This window comes from Loxodonta africana, chromosome 18 (assembly GCF_030014295.1).
Source record: "Loxodonta africana isolate mLoxAfr1 chromosome 18, mLoxAfr1.hap2, whole genome shotgun sequence".
Classification (NCBI taxonomy): Eukaryota; Metazoa; Chordata; class Mammalia; order Proboscidea; family Elephantidae; genus Loxodonta; species Loxodonta africana.
The window spans coordinates 52285356-52311177 of record NC_087359.1 but is presented as its reverse complement, the minus strand read 5'-3'; the positions used below and the strand labels follow the sequence as shown (position 1 = coordinate 52311177).

Genomic DNA, 25822 nt, shown 5'->3' with positions numbered 1-25822 from the left:
GTCTCTTAAGAATATGGACAGTCTCCTGAAAGTGCAATACTGTTCTCACACCTAAAAAAATAATGATTGCATACATCATCTAATTTCAGACTACAGAAGCTGGTAAAAATCTTCAGTTTCTTCATTTTTGGCCTAGGTGGTTGGTGGGTAAATTTGAATAATAGTCGTATTAACTACTGCTGAAAGTGAAGAGAACTTGAAGCACTTACTGTTGAAGATCAAAGACTACAGCCTTCAGTATGGATTACACTTCAACATAAAACAAAAATCCTCACAACCGAACCAGTAAGCAACATCATGATAAACAGAGAAAAGATTGAAGTTGTCAAGGATTTCATTTTACTTGAATCCACAATCAACACCCATGGAGGCAGCCGTCAAGAAATCAGAAGACGCATTGCATTGGACAGATCTGCTGCAGAAGACCTCTTTAAAGTGTTAAAAAGCAAAATGCCCCCTTGAAGAGTAAGGTGCACCTGACCCAAGCCATGGTGTTTTCAATCACCTCGTATGCATGCAAAAGCAGGGCTAAATAAGGAAGACCAGAGAAGAACTGATGCCTTTGAATTGTGTTGAATATTCCATGGACTGCCAAAAGAATGAACAGATTTGTCTTGGAAGAAGTACAGCCAGAATGCTCCTTAGAAGCAAGGATGGTGAGTTTATGTCTCATGTACTTTTGGACATGTTATCAGAAAAGATGAGTACCTGGAGAAGAGCATCATGCTTGGTAAAGTAGTGGGTCAGTGAAAAAGAGGAAGACCCTCAATGAGATGCATTGACAAAGTGGCTGCAACAATGGGCTCAAGTATAAACGATTGTGAGGATGGTGCAAGACTGGGCAGTGTTTTGTTCTGTTGTGCATAAGGTTGCTGTAAGTTGGAGCCGACTCAACGATACTTAACAACCTTACAACATCATCGTCTGATGTCTAGTCCACATTCAAATTTCTCCACATGTCCTAAAAAGTCTTCTATAGCTTCCTTTTAAAACTAGGATTTATTCATGCTTCATGCATTGCCTTTAGTGGTTGTGTCCCTTTGTTGTTGTTGTTGTTAGGTGCTGTTGAGTCAGTTCCAAATGATAGTGACCCTGCACACAACAGAATGAAACACTGCCAGGTCCTGAGCCATCCTTATACAGTCGTTATTACGCTTGAGCTCATTGTTGTAGCCACTGTGTAAGTTTGTTGTACTATGGGGGCTTATGTCTTGCTGTGATACTGGAAGCTATGCCACCAGTATTCAGACACCAGCAGGGTCACCCATGGAGGACAGGTTTCAGCTGAGCTTCCAGACTAAGGCTGGGAGGAAGGACCTGGCAGTCTACTTCTGAAAAGTATTAGCCAGTGAAAACCTTATGAAAAGCAGCGGAACATTGTCTGATATAGTGCTGGAAGATGAGCCCCCCCTCAGGTTGGAAGGCACTCAAAAGATGACTGGGGAAGAGCTGCCTCCTCAAAGTAGGGTCGACCTTAATGATGTGGATGGAGTAAAGCTTTCGGAACCTTCATTAGCTAATATGGCATGACTCAAAATGAGAAGAAACAGCTGCAAACATCCATTAATAATCGGACTCTGGCATGTACGAAGTATGAATCTAGGAAAATTAGAAATCATCAAAAATGAAATGGAAAGCATAAACATAGATATCCTAGGCATTAGCTGAAATGGACTGGTATTGGCTATTTTGAATCGGACAATCATGTAGTCTTCTATACTGGGAATGACAACTTGAAGAGGAATGGTGTTGCATTCATCGTCGAAAAGAACGTTTCAAGATCTATCCTGAAGTACAACGCTATCAGTGATAGGATAATATCTATATACCTGCGAGGAAGACCAGTTAATACGACTTATTCAAATTTATGCACCAACCACTAGGGCCAAAGATGAAGAAATAGAAGGTTTTTATCAGCTGCTACAGTCTGAAATTGATCAAACATGCAATCAAGATGCATTGATAATTACTGGCAATTGGAATGCGAAAGTTGGAAACAAAGAAGGATCAGTAGTTGGAAAATACAGCCTTGATGATAGACACAATGCCGGAGATCGAATGATAGAATTTTGCAAGACCAACGACTTCTTTATTGCAGATATCTTCTTTCACCAACATAAACAGTGACTATACACATGGACCTAGCCAGATGGAACACACAGAAATCAAATGGACTACATCTGTGGAAAGAGACGATGGAAAGGCTCAGTATCATCAGTCAGAACAAGGGCAGGGGCCTACTGTGGAAGAGACCATCAATTGCTCATATGCAACTTCAAGCTGAAACTGAAGAAAATCAGAGCAAGTCCACGAGAGCCAAAATATGACCTTTAGTACATCCCACCTGAATTTAGAGACCATCTGAAGAATAGATTTGATGCATTGAACTCTAGTGACCAAAGACCAGACGAGTTGTGGAATGACATCAAGGACATCATCCGTGAAGAAAACAAAAGGTCTTTGAAAAGACAGGAAAGAAAGAAAAGACCAAGATGGATGTCAGAGGAGACTCTGAAACTTGCTTTCGAACATCGAGCGGCTAAAGCAAAAGGAAGAATTGAGGACGTAAAAGAACTGAACAGAAGATTTCAAAGTGTGTCTCGAGAAGACAAAGTAAAGTATTATAATGACATGTGTAAAGAGCTGGAGATGGAAAACCAAAAGGGAAGAACACGCTTGGCGTTTCTCAAGCTGAACTAAAGAAAAAATTCAAGGCTCGAGTTGCAACAGTGAAGGATTCTATGGGGAAAATATTAAATGACGCAGGAAGCATCAAAAGAAGATGGAAGGAATACACAGAGTCATTATACCAAAAAGAATTAGTCGATGCTCAACCATTTCAAGAGGTGGCATATATGATCAGGAACCAATGGTACTGTGTCCCTTTAGCTTCTTTTAATTTAGAGTAGTCCCCCAACCTCTGCCCCCCCCCCCCGACCATGATACTGATTTTTGAAAGAGTCCAAGCCAGTTGTCTTATAGAATGTCTCACCTTCCGGATTTGTGTGATTGTTTCTTCACAGTGTTGTTTAAACTTATACTTCTGTCCGAGGTTATTTCCTTTCAACTGCAAGTTAAGTCTAGAGGTTTAGGTAGATTCAGGTTAAACAAGAGTCCCCTAAGTTTCAGCTGCCTACAGAGACAGTTATGATCCTTAGTGGTGATAACTGTGATCCCATGCTAATAGGTTCTTACTGTTTCCTTTGGCAGATGTAAATGTTCGTGTGTCAAGCCTCACGCTCTTGGGAGCCATAGTGTCTACTCATGCACCTTTACCTGAAGTTCAGCTGCTTTTACAACAGCCGTGTTCTTCTGGACTCAGTAATAGCAGTTCAGCAACTCCACATCCGAGCCTTCCTGATTGGTGGAAGAAAGCCCCCTCAGGAACCTCTCAAGAAGAAACCACAGTTAACTCACCAAGGGGGTCTTCAGAGCCCTGCTGGCTCATTCGACTTTGCATTTCCATTGTTGTATTGCCCAAGGAGGATTCCTGTTCAGGTAGTGAGGCTGGCTCTGCAGCAGGAAGTACCTATGAACCGTCCCCCATGCGACTGGAGGCCTTACAGGTAGGAGGTTTCATTTCCTCATCTTTGAAGTAGAGGTAACCATTCCTCCACCTTAGGTGATTGTGAGAAGTGAGTCCATGAAAATGAAGCCATGTGCTCGTGGTATTACTGGGAGTTGCGTTTTAGGTATAGGTGGTTTGTTTTGTTGTTTGTTTTGAAAGATTCTTGGTTGTAAAATGTCAAGATTCACTCTTTTGTTCTTGTTGCATGTTACTTTAGTCATCTCAGGTATTGTATGAATATGACAGGTGGGTATAATAGATTATATAGCAATTCTGAAAGAAATTGTACCATTAATCTTTTTTGATTTCTGCAAATTAAATGTTTAATTCTCTATAAACTTCTCTCTGGTCTTGTATCTGCTGCTTAGAGAAGACAAAATAATTGTTCCCTCAAAGGAGATAAACAACCCTAGATAAAAATACTTGCTTTTCCTATATGAATAGGATCTAAGACACTGACTTCACCCTGAGTTCTCTGCTGATTATCTGTATGGCATGAAATATGTTCTTCAGCCTTTTCAGCCTTAGATTTCTCAGCTTGAAAAATTCACTATCTCAAAGAATTGTTCCAAGGCTCAAATGAGATCATATTAATGAAAAACATTTTACAAACTGTAAAGCACCATAAAATTATGTGGTATGGTTAATTGGTTTTAATCAGGAAAAAAATAGTCATTCTTCATTTCATTCAACATCAGATTGTAGCCCTTGTAAAGTATGACTGATTTGTGAAATACTGAAACACTTCTGTATATCTCAGCCCTGAATTCAGGTCACGAGGTTAATTCCCTGCCACTGTTCTCTTGACAGGTGTTGGCTCATCTGGCAAGGGGCTACTTTTCAATGGCTCAGGTCTACTTGATGGAGCTTGGAGAGGTGATTTGCAAGTGCATGGGGGAAGCAGATCCATCCATTCAGCTTCACGGAGCAAAGGTAATATCTTACTAAAAGCTACCTGCCTTTTTTCCTCTTCATTTTATGTATCTTGCTTCTGATGTATGTCCATCAATTCTGAGGTTTCCTAAGGAAGGTTTGAATACAAATATTTTTACGGATGGTATTTCTGGTAAGGAAGTCAGATATTCCCGTATTTTCAGTTCTACATATAAACCCAAAGAATTGACTTGGTAGTAAATTAACAATATATAGGTAGTGATTTTGCTCTTGGGAAGAATGCCTCTGAGATAGGAGTTACTAAGAAATGAAAGAAAAGCAATTGGAAATTCTTTTTTCCATTGATTTGGGGTAATCTCCAAACCAAAGTGAAGTTGTTTGTAACCTCCATAGTTCTACTCCATTGTTTCGATAATCTCTCTCTTTTTTATCTTGGCAGCTTCTGGAAGAATTGGGTACAGGCTTAATACAACAGTACAAACCAGATTCTACCATAGCACCTGATCAGAGAGTGCCAGTCCTTTTAGTAAGTAAATGTGAATTTGTAGTTTGTTTTCTTAGTTCTTCACTTGTGTCTTTATTTTGAGGCTCAGTGATAAAGTGGAGTAGATGGCATGGTTTCTTCCAGTGATAAAAATGTTGGTTTATAATCTAGGATGATGGGAAACTCGCATGAATAGGTTTTACTGGCATGTCGGTTTATTTGCAGTTCAGTGTGTGGTAGGATTATGTCCAGCCAGCAGTGGGAAAACCAGTATTTCTTTTGCCTAAAACCAGCCTAGTTTGGTTATTCAGCATGCTCAAGACTGGTGGGAAGAACCAAGAACTTGGAGTCAGAAGGCCTGGGCTCAAATCTGGGGAGCACCACTTCATGGCAATGTGGTTATGAGCAGAGTTTCGTCATTATAAAGAAGAGTCAGAATCCTTACCTCACACAGCTGTTGAGTGAAATGTAATGACCTTGGCACATAGTAGTGCCCAATGAATGTTAGTTCTCTTAACCTGCCCATGATTTGTCTTAAATTCCTGTGATCTCTGCTTGTTTCTGTTGTTCCCACTCTGTGCCAGTTCTTTGGAGAAGGGACACGTGACTCCACCAAAAAAGGCTTCTACCTGGTACCAAAAGCAAAATCAGTTCAACATCAGTGATGTTTTCTCCTCCTTCCCCCTCATCTTACCTCTTCCCTTCACAGCTTCCGTCATCCTTGCAGTGAATTAAGAATCTCTAACCCTGTCCTGAAACTGTTGCCCTGAGATAACCTTTAAACCTTAGGCTGGATTCTCTACAGAAAGAAAGCCAGTAAGGCGTATAAATACATATGGGGAGAGATTACATCAAGGAAATGACTCGTGGTTGTAGAGGCTGGAGAAGCCTCTTGCCTGACCCACAGACTTGAGACATTCCAGGGTTGAAATCATCTGAAGGCTCAACTGAGGCTGGAGAATCCTCTTCTAAGGTGGCTCACTCAATACCTGGCAAGCTAGTGCTGCTGTTGGCAGGAAACCTCACTCAGCTCCCCCCATGAGGACCCCTCCATAAGGCTGCTTGGGTGTCCTCTTGGCTTCTCCCAGAGTTAAGTGATCCGAGAAAGAGAGCACAAGGTGGATGCTGTGGTCATGGACGCTTTGGAGGTTTCACACCATCATTTCCTCAACGTCCTATTGGTTACACAGGTCAGCACTATTCCGTGTGGAAGGAAACTGCCCAGGGGAGGCAGAAATTATTGTGGGCCTTCTTAGAGACTGGCACCCATACCTTCTGTCCACATCCTTCTGCTAGATTGGGCAGGGAAGGCCAAAACCAGGCTTCCGGGGTCTGGGGTTGGTGGGAGGACAGAACTGGCCCATAGGGTACACAGCAAAATCCAGGACTAGGTCCATGGAACACAAACTGGAGACACCAAAACAAATTTGCAAATGGACATTCTAGTGCAGATTTTTTGTAAGGCATCCTTGGACATGGGCAGGAAACTGTTAAAGATGCCATTCAGATGCCTACCTTGAGGGGTTTTAAAGTGAGATGATTGTTCAAGGTGCTTAAAATAGAGCCTAGTATTGAATTTAAGAGTGCCCCCTCTAGGAACTTTATACACAACTATTACATTTAATTATCACACACACTCAAATAGATGTCTTTGCCCTGTTTTATTGAAGAGGAACTAAAGCTTAGACAGGTTAAGTGACTCAACTGAGTCTGCAGAGGCAGAAAGCAGCAGCTGAGGGACTTGACCCAACCTCTGCCTCTGGATCCCGTGCACACAGCCTCTGGGCTGCTCTGGGGCCCTGGGCCCTGAGCCCTGAGCCCTAGTTGGATATCAGCTGATACGGATTCTAATCCAGCTCTGCTGCTGCCTATTAGCAAGTTGCCTTATCTCTTTGTGCCTCAGTTCCTTGTGCAAAAAATGGGGATAATGTTTCATTTAGTTGTGCTAAGGATTAAAATGAGTTGATATGTATAAAGCACTTAGAACAGTGCCTGGCATATAGTGAGTTCTCAGGAAAACCTTAGCTGTTGTTGCTACTGTCATCCTCATCCTCATGATTATTGTCACTGTTGCTGCTTAATTTCATCAGCTGTAGATTCCTAATCAGTAAAATGAAAGGATTCAACTAGTTGTTTTCTAAAGTTCTTTTCATCACTGTGGAAGAAGAGCCAGTGAAAGCAGTTACAAAAAGCCACTACTGTAAGGAGAAACCTTTCATTCCTACAGTCACTTCTGATAGGCTTAGTGTCAAGTATGTCTGCCTGTTGTCTCTTGGGCTAGCTTGAGCTGTGCTTCCATTCCAGGTGGTGACATTCTGGACTATGATGCTGAACGGCCCTTTACCCAGAGCGCTCCAGAATTCTGAACATCCGACTCTTCAGGCGAGCGCCTGTGATGCCCTGTCGTCCATCTTGCCAGAGGCCTTCAGCATTCTGCCGGTAACTTTAGGGGCACTGGTTCATCATTAAATCATGCTTCCAAGCATCAGAGTTTGAGTTTCTTGTTCACTTGTACCAGTCTCCAACATCATTTGTGAGGAAAAGGTCTTACTCTATTTGAGAATGGAGAGAGGGAAGTGGGGAGCAGCAGATGGAAAAACTGAAAGTAAACCGTAATGTACCTAGAGAGACTTTTCCCCCTGTGCTTTAGAAGGTAGACGGTACAAGTGAGAGGAGCACTTGAAGTTTTAAAGTCAGGGAGGTTTCAGGATAATTTCAAAATTGAGAGTTAGAAAAACCTAGCTTTGAATCGTAACTCTTGTACTCTGATTTGATTATCTTAACTTCCCTGAAAATTTCGTTTTACTCTCTATAAGATGGGGATAATGTAAGAAATATTATAAAGTATGTGAAAATACTTAGCTTGGTACCCAGCACATACTGTATTCAAACAGCTAATTTTCATCAGTCCTAAATGGCATTTGCATCTATTTTTCTTATTATATAAATGAACTTTTATAAAGGAAGCAGCTTTAATGAAGTAGAAGGTTGTACAGATTAAATGTGATAACAGATACTGCATGTACCCTCTACAAAGTGTGTGCTTAGGTGATGGTTGAATCTGAATTGAACCTTTGCTCTTTAACAAAGGTAGCCTTAGGGTCACAGTTGTGTTCAGTTCCTGAATATGGACTCAAATACAGATATTTTGGTCACATGTTGAAGACATTGGCTCATAGCTGTTTCATTCTCACTTTTCCTTTGTCACCCTTCCTTACTGCAGAATGACAGGCAGATCCTATGCATCACGATGTTGCTTGGGCTGAATGACAATAAGAACCGTTTGGTGAAAGCTGCAACATCCCGGGCCCTTGGAGTCTACGTGCTTTTTCCTTGTCTCAGACAGGTCAGAATTAGTCTATTTAGCTCTTCTCTGTCTCTTTTATAATCCGTATCACTGCTTTTTTTTAATGTTGATGGAGCCCCTGAATTGGACAGTAAAAGGAAATTAAATTGCTTTGAAATCTGGTTTCCTCAATTGCTACTAAAATATAGTAATGCCTGTAATTCATTTATTCTTTAGTTAGCACACTCCCTGGGACCCTAAGTGTCCCAGTAAATGCTTAAATTATTGCATGATTAAATAAAAATGAAATAGGATGTTGCTGTGTGATAGTAAGAATTTGGAGCGTTATATACCTTTTACTTAAAAGGAAATTATTTTTGCATTCACTCTTACTTCACACTTATCTCACCCAGAAGTATATAATCATACAGTGTATTTTAGGAATGCATTTCATTGTCAGAACATTGTTTCCCAAGGTGAAAATCGGTCTAAGCACAGAAGTCAAAAATATCTATCACAGGCCAGATGTGAGGTACAGAAAGCAATTTGGCCTTTGTTCTTGGTTCCTGAGAGCTAGACCACATCTGAGGCTAATGAATGGGGACTGAGTAGACCAAGAGGTACCACCTGGTGGTCTGATGTTGCCTAGCCTCAGGAGGTATGATGTAACCTATCATAACGACGTGATGTGGCCAGTAAAAAGCCCTGAGCTCTAAGGCTCAGGTGAACTTCCTGGTTGGTGATAATATCTGGTCTCAGGAGGGTAGTGCGTCCTTTTAGGACATGGAAGCTGCATGCCGGTACCCCTCCCAGACCTTACCCTATATGTATATTCATTTATGTCATTTTCAGCTATAGTAAATCTGTGGCCATAAGTAAGGTTTACTCCCTGTGATTTCTGTGGGTCGTTCCAGAGAATTACTGAATCTCATGGGGCATTAGGAGCCAGTGGGTCAGAAAGTAAGGGTGTCATGTGGGTTCCCCAAACTTACAACTGGTGTCTGCCTGTTTGGCAATCTGAGGGACGATGTCCCTTTAACTTGTGAACTCTGACCCAGCTGTGGGTGGCTAGAGTAGAAGAGAAAATGCTACGTGGGTGGCTGGCAAAAGGGTGAAGTGGGAATGTGAGGACTGGACCTATCCCCACGTTTTGGGATTGGATTTATACTGTTCCCTACCATGTAGCAGATTACAAGATGTTCACAAGAGCAAAATCCCTAAGCTCATACCAAAATTGTGGGAGAGATTCCCTTGGGATTTTAATGTGTGTCCAAATTAAAATAAACCAGAAGAACAGTAGGTTGGTGGAATAAATGAATTTTGATTTCCGAGTAGAAATTTGCAGTAAAGGATTATAGCTTTATCTGAAAATATATTTGAGAGTTTCGAATATGCCAGTGTGAACTCCTAAAGGGACCACAGTGTTCTGTTCTGCTTCGTCTGTCTTCTAGGACGTCGTATTTGTTGCAGACACTGCAAATGCAGTGCTGAGGTCACTTCAAGACAAGTCTCCGAACGTCCGGGCCAAAGCAGCCTGGTCCCTGGGGAATCTGACGGACGCTCTGATTATCAACATGTAGGTGACAGAGCTTGTTCTCCTAGGGGGCTTACGAGACTGAGGTCCCAAGGGATATCTTTGGTCCTTCACACGAAAGAATTGGCAGTAATTCTCCCGCGTTATGCAGCCCTCTGCAGTAACAGCATTAACAGGCTACTCCTAATGTGTACTAGGAACGTATCTGAGTTGTTGTTGTTCGTTGCCGTTAGGTTCCGGCTCCTGGTGACCCCACGTGTGCAGACTAGAGCTGCTCCATAGGCTTTTCACGGCTGTGATCTTTCGGAAGCAGATTGCCAGGCCTCCGGATGGGCTTGAACCGCCGACTTTTTCGTTAGTAGTTTGCACCATCCAGGGACTCCAATATATTAAGAGATAAATATATATATATATATATATAAAATGCTGTGTTGCTATAAGTATTATATCCACGTTATAGAAAATGTGGAAGATACAAAAGTAGAAATCTAAAACCTTAGTAATGGTTGTCCTACTTTTTTAAATATAGTGTTTATATTTTTTTAAGTCATATATCCACAGGTTAAAAATTTTTTTTTAAACAATGCAAAGAGATATTAGTGTAAAGGCTTTCTCCTACTCTGACCCTGTAGCTCCCTCCCCAAAGGCAGTTGTGGACACACAAGTGTCCTGCTTTTTGTTAACTCTGACATATAATATGTACAAGCATCCTCCTGTTTTCTGGACTTTTATTATCATGTAATATTGCACTATCTATGCCTGTGCGATAATTATTTAACGATTCTTCTGTTATTAAACATTTAGCCTGTTTATAGCATTAGGCTTTTATATGCAGTGAACTTTTTTGTGCATGAAATCTCCATTTTGAAATGTTCTTCTGCATGCTTTCCTAGACGTGGGCCTACGGGGTCAGAAGGTATAAACTGCAAGTTCTTGGTATAATCTGAACAGATTTGTTGAGCTGTTTTCTTGAAGTTCTTCTAGCTACACTAAGTGAATACATTTTATATATACATGGATTTTACTTTTTTACATATTTCGCCTGCTTTTGGTGGAGTAGGGAAACACCAGACCCAAGTTTCCAGGAAGAGTTCTCTGGCCTCCTGCTCTTGAAAATGTTGCGATCAGCTATAGAAGCATCCAAGGATAAAGACAAGGTAGAATCTCAGCAAAACCTCGTATTTCTCATTTAGATACTTAGTGTATTGTAGTGTTATCCCAGCCTGGAGTGTGATGTTCCTCAAACTGTCCCACCAAATTTACCCCTATTCCAAGGAGATTGAAGCTATCCTCTAGGGGTAGAGGGGGGGCCACGCCACACCTTTACAGTTTATTTACTGTCTCCTGTTTCGTGAAAACAAACAATACCCATTGTAATAGTACTCCATAATATCCATGTTTGTTTTAACATTAAGATTAATTAAATAGATTAATATTAATCTATATTTTTCCCCAAAAAATCTTCAAGTAGAATTGACAAGTTAGAAAGATGAGCCCTTGGCTTTGAATAGCCCATTATACAAATGAGTTTAAAAAACAGACCTGGGCTCTAAGATCAGGTAGACATGGATTTAAACCCTGGCTAGGAGAGCTTTGCTGCATTATGTAACTTCTCTGAGGTTCAGTACTCTCACCTATAACATGGAAATAGTTACATATACCTCACTGGACTCTGAGATGCCTTATGTTAAAGCACTTAGCCCAGTATATGACCCATATCAAGGACTGAAAACCCAATAATCCCCTGGAAGCCCCCCTCAGACTAATTTAATCAGATTTTCTGGGGTTGGGGCCTGGGAATTGTTTTGTTTTGTTTTTTTAAACTCCCAAGATGATTCTAATAGGCCGCAAGGGCAGAGAATCTTTAGTAGAAAAGTCTACCTTCTGCTCCTAGTCTTGCTATGGACCAGTGTTGTCCTATTACCCTGGGCCTTGCAGCCCTCTCTCTAAAATGGGGAAGATGGACTAGATAATCTCGGAGGTCCACTTAAGCACTAAAAAAATCAGGGAGAGGAGTTTTTGTAGGATGGTTCACAGTGTCACCAGACAAGACTTTGCAGAGTTCCAAGAGCTGGCAAATAGTGGATCTCTGCCACCTTTATGGTGTACGTTTTTCACTAGCTTTCTGGCTTTAAGAAGTCTAGGACTTCGGGCATTTTTTAAAGCTGAAATTTTGGTTTTTGAAACATCTCTGGCAAAACAGGTTTCAAATGCTTTTACATTTTATTCTAGGTAAAGAGTAATGCAGTCCGGGCCCTTGGAAATTTGCTTCATTTTCTGCAGCCATCTCATATAGAAAAACCCAGATTTACTGAAATCATCGAGGAGTCTATCCAGGCCCTAATTTCTACTGTTCTAGTTGAGGCTGCCATGAAAGTCCGATGGAATGCTTGTTATGCGTTGGGAAATGTATTTAAAAATCCTGCTCTTCCGTTAGGTAAGAAAGTTTCCTTCTCTCTTGGGGAGGACCTCTTTGGATAGCACACACCAGTCTTACATTGTTGTTAAAGATGCTTGTCACAGTGGTGTTTATCACAGTGTTAGGAACAATGGAAACATACTGGATGCCCAACTTCAGAGGAATGGTTAATAAATCCTCATGCATTGTTGTAGTCGTTAGGTGCCGTTGAGTCAGTTCCGACTCATAGCACCCTACGTGCAGCAGAATGAAACACTGCGTGGTCCTGCTCTGTCCTCACAGTTGTTATGCTTGAGCCCATTGTTGCAGCAGCTGTATCAGTCCATCTCGTTGAGGGTCTTCCTCTTTTTTGCTGACCCTCTACTAAGCATGATGCCCTTCTCCAGGGACTGGTTCCTCCTGATAACATGTCCAAAGTACATGAGACACATCTCGCCAGTCTTGCTTCCAAGGAGCATTCTGGTTGTACTTCTTCCAAGACAGGTATGTTCGTTCTTTTGACAGTCCGTGGTATATTTAGTATTCTTCACAAACACCACAATTCAAAGGCAACAATTCTTTGGTCTTCCTTATTCATTATATATATATGTGTGTGTGTGTGTGTGTGTATTTTTAATGGAATATCTTGTTGCCATTTAAAATGGTGTTTACAAAGAATTTCCGGTAATATGGGAAAATACTTTTGATGTTAAGCAAACTAAAGCAGGATATGAAATTTTCTACAGTATGATCTCAATAAATAGGCAGAAAAAAAAGACTAAAAGGAAACTGGCCTAATTATTAACAGTGGTTGCCTGTGGATAGGAAGATGAGTAGGACTTTTTCTGATTTCGTTTTCTAAATTTTCTACAATGAGTGTATATTATTTTAATAATCAGGATAAGATAAAGGAAAAAACTAGCATGGAATAAAGAGGATACAAATTGGAAGTCTTCTGTGAGCCTTGGTAGAGAAGTGGAATGCTGCTGTAAGGAGGACCTCTGTCTCTGAGTAATGTACACATTGCTCTACACTCAGTAGCTAACAGCGGCTTATGCTTATGGGTCATCACCTCCAAATCCCATGTACTTTAAATGCCAGCATTTTTCTTACACATTTGTCTCTGTGACAAGATTTGATACATGGTGTGCGTTCCTGGAAAGGAGACAGTCATTCTGAACCAGCGACGTATGCATCAGATTAGGGGACCCTCACTCTGCTCCCCTTTCATTTCTGAAAGTGGCCAGGCTGACCAGTCAGCTGGGAGCCATTAGAGAAATAACCTCACAGCTTCTTCCAGTGAGGAAATCACTTAAGGTGACCTATCCTACGTGGGGTTGGAGCTCATTGAGGTGGATGTCTGCCTCCTGGAGAGCCAAGAAGTCCTTGAAACCAGGGAACTGCAGGCTTGTTTCCTGCCTTACCCTGTGTGATCCTTGCCTTCTGGTTACTGGAGAGAGAGAAGCTGACCTAAAGAAAGGGGAGTGCATGACTGAGGGGAAGAAGGGGGTTTAAGGAGGCAGAAGGTTTGATGGACTGAAAAGAATCCAGTGGCAGAGGCGTGAGGAACCACCTAAGAAAAGGGAGTCAGGAAATAGACGGCGGACGGTGATTAGGACAGTGTATGAGAGACTCTAGCACCTCCAACGGTAGCCTGTTGTAAATGGCAGTAACATCCACAAAATGGAAGGGGCCTGCTTGCCTATCCTTGAAGGGAACAAAAATGCTGGGAAGGGCTGATAGAGTTAGGGAAGCTGCGTTCTACACCACTGTTGTCCATCTTGAGGAATGATGACCCCCCAAAATGGAGTGGGTAGTGGTGACAGGTGAGAAGGGTGGGCTGATTTCCTGGGGCCTGCAGGAAGAGAGAAAACACAGAAATCTCGCATCTTCTCAGAATTAGAAGTTTTCTCTTTCTTTGGGATAAAATGCATGACTTCGCATGGCCAGAGCAGTGTCTGGATGCTAATCCAGTGGGAGGGGGAGGGCGTATTTTTTACTGCCGTGACCAAGGCTGCCGCTTGCAGTTACATGGTTTGCGCACTGCTCAGAGGCTACAATTCAGTCCATGCTCCCCTCACCAAACCTCACCCCTCTCCGGAGGCCATCTTCCCAAAGGGGAAAAAGAAGCCTTCTTCTAGGTCATCAGAGGCTACCTATTTAGGGTAGCTAGCTGGTCTAGGGAAAGGGAAGGCCTGGGGGCAGGTACATTGCCATTTACCCAGGGTCGCACAGTTAGTCACTCACCACCCTGATTCTATAGAAGTATTGTAAGAATGAAAACAGGAAATGACTAACTGGAGCACTAGTGTATATACTTCCTTCGGTCCCCATGCCCCCACTTGTATCTAAGCCTTCACTTGATTTAATGACTACGGATCCTTTCTAGGATCAGCCTCGTGGACCTCCCGGGCCTACAGTGCACTCACATCGGTTGTGACGACATGCAAGAACTTCAAAGTGCGCATCAAATCTGCCACTGCCCTTTCCATCCCAGGCAAGCGAGAGCAGTATGGGTCCACTGAGCAGTACACACAGATCTGGAATGCACTGGTCACAGCCTTACAGAAGAGCCAAGACACCACAGACTTTTTGGAATTCAAGTATTGTGCCAGCCTACGGACCCAAATCTGCCAGGCTCTGATTCACCTCTTGAGCTTGGCCAGCGCCTCAGACCTGCCCTGCATCAAAGAAGCCCTTGAACAGAATGGGGACATGATCCAGTCCTATATCCTACAGTTTTTAAAATCAGGAGCTGAAGGAGATGACACCGGGACACCCCACAGCCCGCAGGAAAGAGACCAAATGGTAAAGGCGGCCCTGGAGCACATAGGCAGCGTCCAGGCACTGGCTGGAGACACAGCCAAAAGGGCCATCATGGGCTACTTAGAAGATATCCTGACTGTTTATTTAGACTCAGCTGGATCACAAGTGGCACTCCTTGGGTTAACAGATCGCTGAGCATTTCACCATACTTTCTGGATGTCCAGTGTGGTACTAGGAAGACCCGCACTCAGGCACCTGATATGTGGGCTCTAATCTTAGGGGCAGAAAAACAGTCCACCCAATATTCATTTAGAATGAGTTAGCCGCTATTTAAAGGTTTCTCAAAGGGCTCAGCCACTTACGAAAGTGGTTCCCCTGCTTTGGCCGTGTTCTGGTTGGTTGGGACCTCTGACCCGTGCCACCAGCTGCTAAGGAGCCAGGTTGTAGTGTAGACCAAGCAGATGTGGGGAGAGGGGCTGGGAAGAGTATTTAGTCTCAGAAAAAAAAATCGATAGAATATCTGCCAGTTTGTCATACTGTGGTGGCTTGTGTGTTGATGTAATGCTGGAAGTTATGCCACCAGTATTTCAAGTATCAGCAGGGTTACCCATGGTGGATAGGTTTCAGCCGAGTTTCAAGACTTAAGAGACTAGAAAGAAAGGCCTGGCAATTTACTTCCAAAAATTAGACAATGACAACCTTATGGACACAACAGAACATTGTCCGACTCACTTGTTTTGGACACGTCATCAGGAGGGATCAGTTGCTGCAGGAGGACATCATGTTTGGTGAAGGAGAGGGCCGGCAGGGCGAGGGAGACCCTTGGTGGCATGAACCGACAACAGTAGCTGCAGTGATGGCCTCGAACAGGCCAGTGATCATGAGGGTGACACAGGACCAGGCAGAGTTTCCTTCTGTTGTACGTAAGGTTACCATGAATCCGAGTCGACTCAGCAGCAGCTGTTTATCTCTATATTGTGTTTCTGGGAATTATTTTCCTTTTTTATAATAAACTAATGAAAAGTAGGGTGCAGAGTCTTCTGTTTTTATCACGTTGCCATTTATAGAAAGCTGTAGGCAGAGTGGATGTTCAGCCAATTTGCAGTGTACAGCTGCACCAGTTGCTAAGGGACTGAAACAGCTCCGTACAGGTTGGTAAATAGCTGCTGCACTGAGCTCCCCAAGTACCAACTCTGGAACGTGCCTCCCCACAGCCCAGCAACCACCTGAAGTTTCCTTCCGTGGGTAAATGGATAAACAGACTGGTACAGTGATACAGTGGACTGAATGCTGCGTTAATTGTTGATATACATAACAACGTGGAGGAATCTCAGAGGCGTTTTGCTGAATGAAAGAAGCCGGTCTTAAAAGGTTACATAATGTGTGATTATGTTTATATGATACTATGGAAAAGGCAGAACTATAGTGACAAGAATACGTCAGTGGTTGCCAGGGGTTAGGGGCGGGGCAAGGATGTGCCAGGTATGGTAGGACTAGATATATCTTTTGAGTGAATGAAAACCACCTCCTCCCCCACGAATCACTGGTACCTGAAAGATAGGGTCTACCTTCTACGTAAGCACCATGGTAATAACTAACGTTTATTGGCTGCCTTTTCTTACCAAGCATTGCGCCTTGCTCCTAAATTCATTATTGCACTTCATCCCCACAGCAATCTCTGAGGCAGTTATTGTTGTTATCCCCATTCTACAGATACAGTCAGCAGAAAAACAATGTAGGTGACCTGCAGGAATAGAGAGTTAGGAGGTAGCAGAGTTGTACTTGAACCAGGCTTTTGGATTCCAACGCCAGTGAATTTACCCGTTACTTGAAACTCTATCTTGTGTTATTTGTATTAAGAGGATAAAAGATTGAAGGGCCTTTTTCTTTCGTTTTCCAAATGTAAAATTGTATTATAATGTTAAGTGTACTATTTCAAACTCTACACATATGCTAGGAGATCTAGGAAGACTCCCAGAGAGGCATGCCTCCCCTTCCTTTGGGTGAAAATCTTAAGCCAAAGATACCATCTTATAATTTACATTTTTCCTCCACGTTTTTATAATCTTCGTACGTGTGGGCCATAAAATCATAATTCTTAGACCTTTCTGTTATTTACAAGAGCATATTGTGTATTTTTCTAAAATTTCAGCTCTTCTTGGTTCTCTTTGATTGTTTTTGTAAACTTAAAGAAGCTGCATTGCCTCAAATACCCAAATTGTGTAGGTAAATTATTGCAATGTGGTGGAATGGCCAGCAGATGGAGACAGAGAACATAAAGTCATTCAGACTCCGCATTTTTGACAACTGTTTCCCAGGTTCGGGAACTGCAGCTCCTGTGTATCTGATTGCTCTCATTAGAACACTGGTTCTCAGAGCTGGCTGCACATTGGAATCACCAGGAGAGCTTAAAAAAAATACAGATACACAGGCCACACCTCCAGATTCTGAGTTAGGTACTATGGGATGTGGTCTTGGCATTGGGAATGTTAGAACCCGGACTAGGGATTTTAATGACAACTAAGTTTGAGCCCCTCTACTTTAGAACGTGCAACAAGAGTGGGTCGCAAGCTGGTGTGTTTCAGAATCACCGGGAGAACTAGTGAAAAACAGAGACCCAGGCTGTTGTGGTCTTCATTTGAGAACGTGTGCATACTGAAATGGTGATGTTTTAAATGTATGTAATTTAAAGTTAAATATGTCAGGACTAAATGTGATAAAGTCTCATACTAGATTCTAACATATCAGAGTAACTGCAGGCATCAAAAGTTTTAAGAAAATTTTATAAGCGAAAAATTTTAATTGTGCAGATGCTAACCATTCACTTTATTTTTTCTCCTGGAAATGGAGATGAGATCACCTGGGCCACTCCTGCACTAACCTGCCACAGGAGCAGGTTGCCAGCACTGGGCCAGCAGGTTTCCTCCCCAGACAAGTACGGGCTACACATGATGCCAAGTTCCAGAAGAGTTTGTAAACTCATGTTTAGTCGTTTTGTGATGGAGTATTAGGGAAAAGTAGGGCTCCTTGGCCAACGGGACTCCCAGCCTTCGTGGAATATGCTCCCCAAGCTGGTTTACACTTTCTTTTGCCAAAGAAATTATTTTAAAATATTTTAATATTAGAGTCATCATAGATTAATTTTATAACTAGCATTGTTGTTAGAAAAATAATAAATCTGTGTTGTGGAACATTTGGAAAAAACAAAGCAATACGTTAAGCTAAAATTACCCTCATACCTTGAGATAATCACTATTAACATTTTGATGTTTCATTCTAGACATTTTTTCATGACACACATGTATGTGAGTATAAGCATATACTATACAGGTGGACTCAAACACTCCAGATGTGTGTGTGTATGTCTGTGTGTGGGTGGGTGCCTACTCCCATATACATTGTGGGAATTAGTCTACAAAATTGTGATCGTAAGCTATATACTTTTTTTGAAGACTACTATTTTACTTAATGTCATGAGCTTTAAATATTCTTCCAAAACATGATTTTAATGACTAGATAGTTGTCTATAGTATTGATATGCCACAATTTAACCAATTATCTGTTGCTGGATGTTGTTTTCCAGTTTTTGTTGATTTGCATGTAACTCTAATAAACATTAGAATTGTGTTTTGTTGTACACTCTGAGGCAGAAATGTAATTTTCTGACTTTCCAAGCAATTAGCCAGTTGGCCCTGCACCATTGATCGGATAATCAAACCATCCTTTCCCCGTGGGTGCTAACTGACTACATTCTTATCTTCCCGCGTGTCTGTGTGTGTGCGTCCTATTCTCTTCATCTCACTGCTCTTTGATTCTCATGCTAGTCCCAAATTCTTTAATTATTGGCCTTTAAAACAGAAAGTTCAGCATCAGGTGACCAACTAGACAAGAATGTTCCTGCCCCTGGCTGCTTGACTGAATAGGGCTTGGCATCACCCTTTGCTTGGGAGTGTCAACTGCCGTTCGTTGTTGTCGAACATTTAGTGTCAACATTTACGACAAACCCTTTATATTCCGAATGAAAATGTTGTGAAGATTGAAGAACTAGTCCTTCTTACTAACTGCAGTTGTCGTTCTTAAAAACACCCGATACTGCGACTGTCCCTTAAGACTGGAAGGCCTCCAGAGCTATTAAGGCAAACAGACTTCTTATGCAAAATGGTCCCAAATTGCTACGCTTTTTGAGTTCTTGTGTCTGCTTTTTAGAGTTCTTGTGTCTGCTTTTTAGAACTTTCCTGTTTTCTTCCTCAGCGTCAAGTTGTCGGCTGCCACTTTTTTTTTTTTTTGGTGACGTTTTACACAGCAGTTTAAGTTCCCATTCAACAATTTCTACACAAGTTGTTCAGTGACACTGATTATATTTGGAACATTTTGTGTGAACATTCTCCTTATTTCCGTTCTGGTTGTAAAAAAAAAAAAAAGATTTTTTTTTTTTTGGTCTCATTTCCATTAATCTTGTTTCCCTGCTCCCTTACGTTCTCATCTTTCTTTTAAAGTAATTGTTGACTGGTCTTATATAGGTGGGTTTTTTAAAGGTCACTACTTTTGGTTAGTATTATTTTGTGAGCCAGTTTGTTATTTAGCTACAAGGTGGCATTGGGTTCGTTTCGAATCAAGATTGAGAGAGTATCTCAGGGCAGTAGTTTCAAAGGAGTCCTCCAGTCTCAACCAGTTCAGTAGATCTGATTTTTTTGTTTGTTTGCTTGTTTTTTTATGAATTTGAAGTTCTGGTCCACATTTTTCTCCCATTCTATTAGGTTCATTTATTGTGGCCCAGATTAGAACGGTCGGTAGTGGTAGCCGAGCACCATCTAGTTCTGGTCTCAGGGTAGAGGAGGCAGTGGTTTGTGTAGACTATTTGTCCTGTAAACTAGTTTTTTCTTTGAGTCTTTGGTTTCCTTCTTTTCTCTTTTGCTTGAGTCAGCCGTCAGTTCTTGCTAGTATTCACCACCTGCCTCCGTCAGCCCTCTTTATTACAATTTTCTGTTTCTAATCATCTGTGGGTTGCAAACCCTAATAATAAAGCTTAGTGGTGGTATTAGTTGCTACCATGTATTAAGTGCCTATTTTATACCAGGCCCTGTGCTAGACATTTATTTAACCTCTAATCCTTGCTGTTAAATAGATACTATTAGTCTCATTTTGTAGAGATGAGAAAATTTTAGAAGCAAATTATGATAGAATTGTGTCTAAAATGAGGGTGTATAGACCATATGTCAAGTGCTTGACAGATTCACCTCTGAGAAAAGCCTTAGTGCAAGGAGGGAGAAGGGAGAAAACAGAAACCTAATGGCACAGAAACCCTAAGTGGAAGGATTAGGACAAAGGGAGAGGAGTCAGTGGAGAAGGAGCTGGAAAATGGCAGGGGACCACTGATGGAGTGAGATTTTGGAGGTGACGAGAAGGGATTAGATCAAGAGTTGAAGTGGAGGCATTTGTAAGAAAAAGGGAACATCCATTCCTCTGAGTCAGGTGAGAAGGAAGAGAAGCTAGGTAAAAAAAAAAAAAAAGCAGAGAAATATGGGGTACAAGCAAAGGGACTGGTCACAGATATTTTGTAGGAGAGAGGAGGAAAATGTTTGGCGTCATTGAGCTCTGAGGTAAGAGTTCCACCTTGGCTCCGACAGTTCACTTATTGTCCACAGTGGTAGCTGGCTCAATAATGACCCTTTATGGGCTGCACCACCTCCCCTCCCCTCTGGGATCACTTCTCAAATAAGCTGCTTGCATTCAAATCCTTCTCTCAGAGTCAGTTTCTGGAGGAACCCCAACCAAGACAGCATCAATGCAAATAGTTTTACCCACCACTTCCCAAGTCTACGTTTTTAGCCCTGAATTCAGGTCTTATATTTTCAGCTACCTATGGGCGTTTCTACTTGGATGTGTCTATAGACTATTTCTTAAATTTTTGTGTGTGATTATCTAACCCTGGGGTTTGGAAGGAAAACAATATAGCCTTTGAACTAGGAACTTTTCTGCAGAAATTTTGTTGTAATTTTCTTGGAAAGAAGCAAGGGTTATACCAACTACATTAAAGGTTCAGATAGTATGCCTTAATGTAAAATATATCCTGAATCAAAGATAACTAATTAGCAAGACCTAGCAAGGAAAAAAAAAAGTTTTCACATATTAAACTTGTTTTCCTGAGTAAAGTAAAACAGTTAAGCTAATGGTACCTACATACTCCTCTGAATATGATTTCCTAGGAAAATAAGCTAATAAATAATAAGCCCCTCACTTCTTATAGAGCTGGGAAGAGTAGACTCTGTTCTGACAGACAGGTGAAGGGGGAGAGGGACAGAGGAAGGAAGAATCAGGGAAAGTCTGGCCCTGGTCATTGACAGGGGCTGTTGGAATTGGTGTAGTATCCACCCAGTTAAGATAATGTCCCAACACCCATTGTTATGTCACCAGCTCTCCCAGAGCAGGAAAAATGCAACCCCACCCAGCAGAGCCAAGGTTTAGGAAACCATTAATGTGATAGCCACTGCAAATCCCATCCAACCAGGGGAACATGCCAGTCCATGACAATGTCCTCTTCTGAGACCAGGAAGGAGACAGTGGGGGATTGGGAAATAGGTGCCATTTCCTTCTTTGTCCATACCAAAGTCAAACCTGATGCTGCTGAGTCAATTCCGATTCATAGTGACCATATAGGACAGGGTAGAACTGCCCTGTAGGGTTTCCAAGGAGCAGCTGGTGGATTCAAACTGCCACCTTTTGCTCAGCAGCTGAGCTCTTAACGACTGCATTACCAGGGCTACTCTTTGTCCGTAGCACCTTCTTTATTGAGTGCCTGGTATAAAAATTGTTTAATTAAAACAGAACTTGGAAGTGGGTGAGGGAGAACTGAAGTGGGCTGCTTATAAATGACTGAAGCTCTCCTGGAAGCTGTTCTGTTACTGTCCTTCCCCTCAACATGTTCATCCAGTCAGCAGGATGATACGGTAAGGAGATCCTGGACTTAGAGGTCAATCAGACTTGGATTTGAATCTAGCGGTGCAGCTTTGGGCAAGGAACTTACCTCTCTAACCACCTGTTCTGTGCCAAAGCACCTCACCTGTATTATCTAATCTTCCCAACAACCCTCTGAGGTGAATTATAGTATTCCCATTTTTTTGGATTCCAAAAGTGAAGCTCCAAGAGATTAAGTAACTTGTCCAAGATCACATAGCTAGTAAATTGCCAAGCCAGGATCTGAGCCCAGGTGGATTCACCTACAAAACCTATGCTCTTTCCACTGCACTACCCCACCTCCCACTGAGCCTGTTTCCTTGTCTGTAACCCTGGGTTACTAATATCCACTCACTTATCATTGTAAGGACTGAGTTAGATCATAATAGCTATAATTTAAGACACTCTGTTCTCCCCAACAATTGTATGAAGTAGATATTATCCCATTACACAGTTGAAAAAACTAAGGCTTAGAGAGATCAAGGTAATTTGTGTGACTCATTAATTGCTCCTCCTAAGGGCAGAGGCACTGCCTCCTTCCCGTTGGTACTACCCTTCCTGTGTGTATTAGTTGCTCAATGTATGTTTGTTGAAATCTCTTTTATATACACAATAGAATCCAGCACAGTGCCAGGAGCTTTGTGATTGTTAAAAACAAGTTACCAAATTGAATTAACAAAGGCAGGTTTGTTTAGTCAGTGTAACTGTTAAAATATGTAAGAACTATTCATTTAAAGCACACAGATTTTTTTTAATTAACTTTTATTAAGCTTCAAGTGAACATTTACCATTCCCATCAGTCTGTCACATGTAAGTTTACATACATCTTACTCCCTTCTACCACTTGCTCTCCCCCTATTGAGTCAGCCCTTTCAGTTTCTCGTTTCGTGCCAATTTTGCCATCTTCCCTCTCTCTCTATCTTCCCATCCCCCCTCCAGACAAGAGTTGCCAACACACTCTCCAGTGTCCACCTGATTTAATTAGCTCACTCTTCATCAGCATCTCTCTCCCCCCTGCTGACCAGTCCCTTTCATGTCTGATGAGTTGTCTTCGGGGATGGTTCCTGTCCTGTGCCAACAGAAGGTCTGGGGAGCATTGCCGCCGGGATTCCTCTAGTCGCAGTCAGACCATTAAGTATGGTCTTTTTATGAGAATTTGGGGTCTGTATCCCACTGATCTCCTGCTCCCTCAGGAGTTCTCTGTTGTGCTCCCTGTCAGGGCAGTCATCGATTGTGGCCGGGCACCAACTTGTTCTTCTGGTCTCAGGATGATGTAGGTCTCTGGTTCATGTGGCCCTTTCTGTCTCTTGGGTTCTTAGTTGTTGTGTGACCTTGGTGTTCTTCATTTTCCTTTGCTCCAGGTGGGTTGAGACCAATTGATGTATCTTAGATGGCCGCTTGTTAGCATTTAGGACCCCAGACGCCACATTTCAAAGAAGCACACAGATTTTATGATTGCTGTGCTGTCTCCAAATATGATGGGAGGAGGAGCAGATTAGTTCTCATTACCGTTGTTGACTGCCGTTGACTTGGCCCCCAACGCATGGCAACCCCATGTACAGTGGAAAGAAACGCTGCCCAGCCGTGTGCCATCCCCATGATCAGACTTAACATACCGAATATTTATTTCAGAAAATGAATATAAGCTGTAAGAGGAAGAAAAGAGTTGGTTTTTGTTTTCATTTGTCCATAAAATATCTTCTCTATAAAGCCACAGAAATTCCTCCTCAGGCCCTTGCAACCTCCTGCCCGAGGAGTCTTGCCAGGGCTTAGAAGGCCCGTGTCCTCGTTCTTTACCTCTGGCTCACTTACGGCATGGTGATGGCTGCAGGTGGGGGTGAGAAAGAGACTGAGGCATGATGGGATGGCTGCCCCACTGTGGGCTGAAGCTGGAACACCGTCATCATCAGGCTGTGATTTCTTAGGAGGTTGCCTGGGTACATGCTCTCCTTGCCTTTGAGACCCTCGACTCCCAAGCCCACATCAGTCTGTAGCCATCAGTCCCCTCTGACCTCCATTCCCTAACCCCAGGCCCTTTGCCTCTTTTCTGAAACTACCACATCTGAAACTACCACAGTGGCCTCCAAGAGGGCATCACAGTCATTAGCAGATCTGTCGGTCTCCCCCTTCCCTTCTCACCTGCTCAACCCATCTTCCAAACTCCTGCTGGCCCAGCCAGAGGGATCTTTCCCAAGAGGCAAGCTGATCCACCATGGCTCTTCACTAGCTCCTTCACACGGCTTACAAGACCTTTCATGGCTGCCTTCCCCACCCTACCTGTCCACCATCCATCATTCCTTCTTCTCCACCTACCCTCAGCTCCAGCCATGTCAGCCACTCGAGGTCCCTGAAATCCCCAGGGCTCCTCCCTTCTAGCCTTTCCTGCCTAACCTGACAAGCTACTCTGCACACTTCAGGTCTCAGCTGACACATCACTCCCCCTGGGGTGCCTTCCCTAAAAACCAAACCAAACCTGTTGGCTGTCAAGTCGACTCCGACTCATAGTTACCCTAAAGGAAACCCTGGTGTCATAGTGGTTAAGTGCTACAGCTGCTGACCAAAGGGTTGGCAGTTCGAATCCACCAGGTGCTCCTTGGAAACTCTATGGGGCAGTTCTACCCTGTCCTATAGGGTCGCTATGAGTCGGAATCGACTCGACGGCTCTGGGTTAGTTACCCTAAATGACAGAGTAGAACTGCCCCGTAGGGTTTCCAAGGACCCCCTGGTGGATTCAAACTGCCGACCTTTTGAGTTAGCAGCTGTAGCTCTTAACCACTATGCCACCAGGGTTTCTGTGCCTTCCCTGGCACCTGAACAATGGGGTATTTGCAGTGTTCACCTTGTTAGGAGGATGAAATGAAATGACCCATACAAAGCTGCTAGCACAATGCCTAGCACTAGTAAAACCTAAATGAATGTTAGCTGTTATCATGATTTTTATTATGATCCTTGTCTGATCACTCACGTCCCTATAATACAATGGTCTGTTTACTTGTCTGTTTGCCTAGCCAACCGTGAGCTCCTTGAGAGTTAGCATGGTGCCTTATTCACCTATCTCCTCTCCAACACTGGGCCAGGCACATGGGAGGCTGTTGGCAAGGGTTTGTTGAATGAAGTAGGAAGGTATTAAATATTCCTATTTGACAGATGAGCAAACTGAGGCCTACTGAGGGGAATTGGCTTATCCCAGGTGACACTGCTAGCCAGTGGCAGAGCAGGAACTAAATTCAGGTCTTGGGACTCCTCCGTCTGGTGCTGTTTCCTCTGCACTGTGTTCTGTTGCCAGGAGCATGCAGAGGCCACCTAGAGAACTGAAATTACAAAGAGTACAGATATTTTCAAGCTTCTTTTGTTTTGATTTGGTTTTACTGTTTTACTTCTGGTGTATCCCATGGTGATTTTCCTGATAATTCAGAACCTGTGAGGAAAATCTTCATACAGCTTTCCTTTCAAGGGAAGTGAGCTGTGAAGTTAGAGCTGAAAGCTGCCTTCAGGGTCATCTAGTCCACCCTCCACCCCATCCCCTTACCTCCAAGGAAACCAAGAACCAGAGAGATGAAGGGAGTCACCACAGACACATGGCCGACAGCGGAGTGGACTCCCTTTGCAGTGCTCTTCTCCCTACCCTCCCTGCCCTCCCTGTCCTTGCCCTCCTGGCTTACAGAGATGCCACTATTCACAGGAAGTAAAGCGGCATCCACGTGGGCAGAGTGGCAAAGGGGAGCCTGGTGATCACAAGGCAAATGCTCCATGGAATCCTCCATCACGAGGAGTTGAGCTCTGCAGCCTCCAGCCGCTCCCCCAGAGACAGCTGTGGCCCACGCTGGGAGGGACGCTCAGTGGTCAGAAGACAGGTAGCTCTTGCCCCACCCAGAGTAATGTTTTATAGTCTCTGCTCCTTACTGACATTTGTATGCCCTGCTCTTTATAGCTTTTTC

At 42.9% G+C, this 25822-nt stretch overlaps 1 protein-coding gene across 4 annotated transcripts in view; it reads left to right on the top strand.

Annotated features, from left to right (window-relative positions):
* The window catches only part of HEATR6 (HEAT repeat containing 6), a 47505-nt gene that overhangs the window by 20359 nt on the left and 1324 nt on the right, over positions 1-25822 (top strand). The window contains exons 12-21 of one of the 4 annotated variants that reach the window (XR_010318384.1): positions 3211-3566; positions 4379-4501; positions 4902-4988; positions 7251-7385; positions 8170-8292; positions 9684-9808; positions 10827-10923; positions 11999-12203; positions 12572-12668; positions 14554-14658. Coding sequence is in view for 3 of the 4 variants with exons in the window: in XM_064271391.1 (XP_064127461.1) it covers positions 3211-3566; positions 4379-4501; positions 4902-4988; positions 7251-7385; positions 8170-8292; positions 9684-9808; positions 10827-10923; positions 11999-12203; positions 14554-15125 (1823 nt within the window). In the remaining variant the exon portion in view is untranslated. Of the gene's footprint in view, positions 1-3210; positions 3567-4378; positions 4502-4901; positions 4989-7250; positions 7386-8169; positions 8293-9683; positions 9809-10826; positions 10924-11998; positions 12204-12571; positions 12669-14553; positions 22994-25822 lie in introns of those variants that run through there. The other 3 variants (XM_064271391.1, XM_064271390.1, XM_064271393.1) reach the window with 3 other exon arrangements.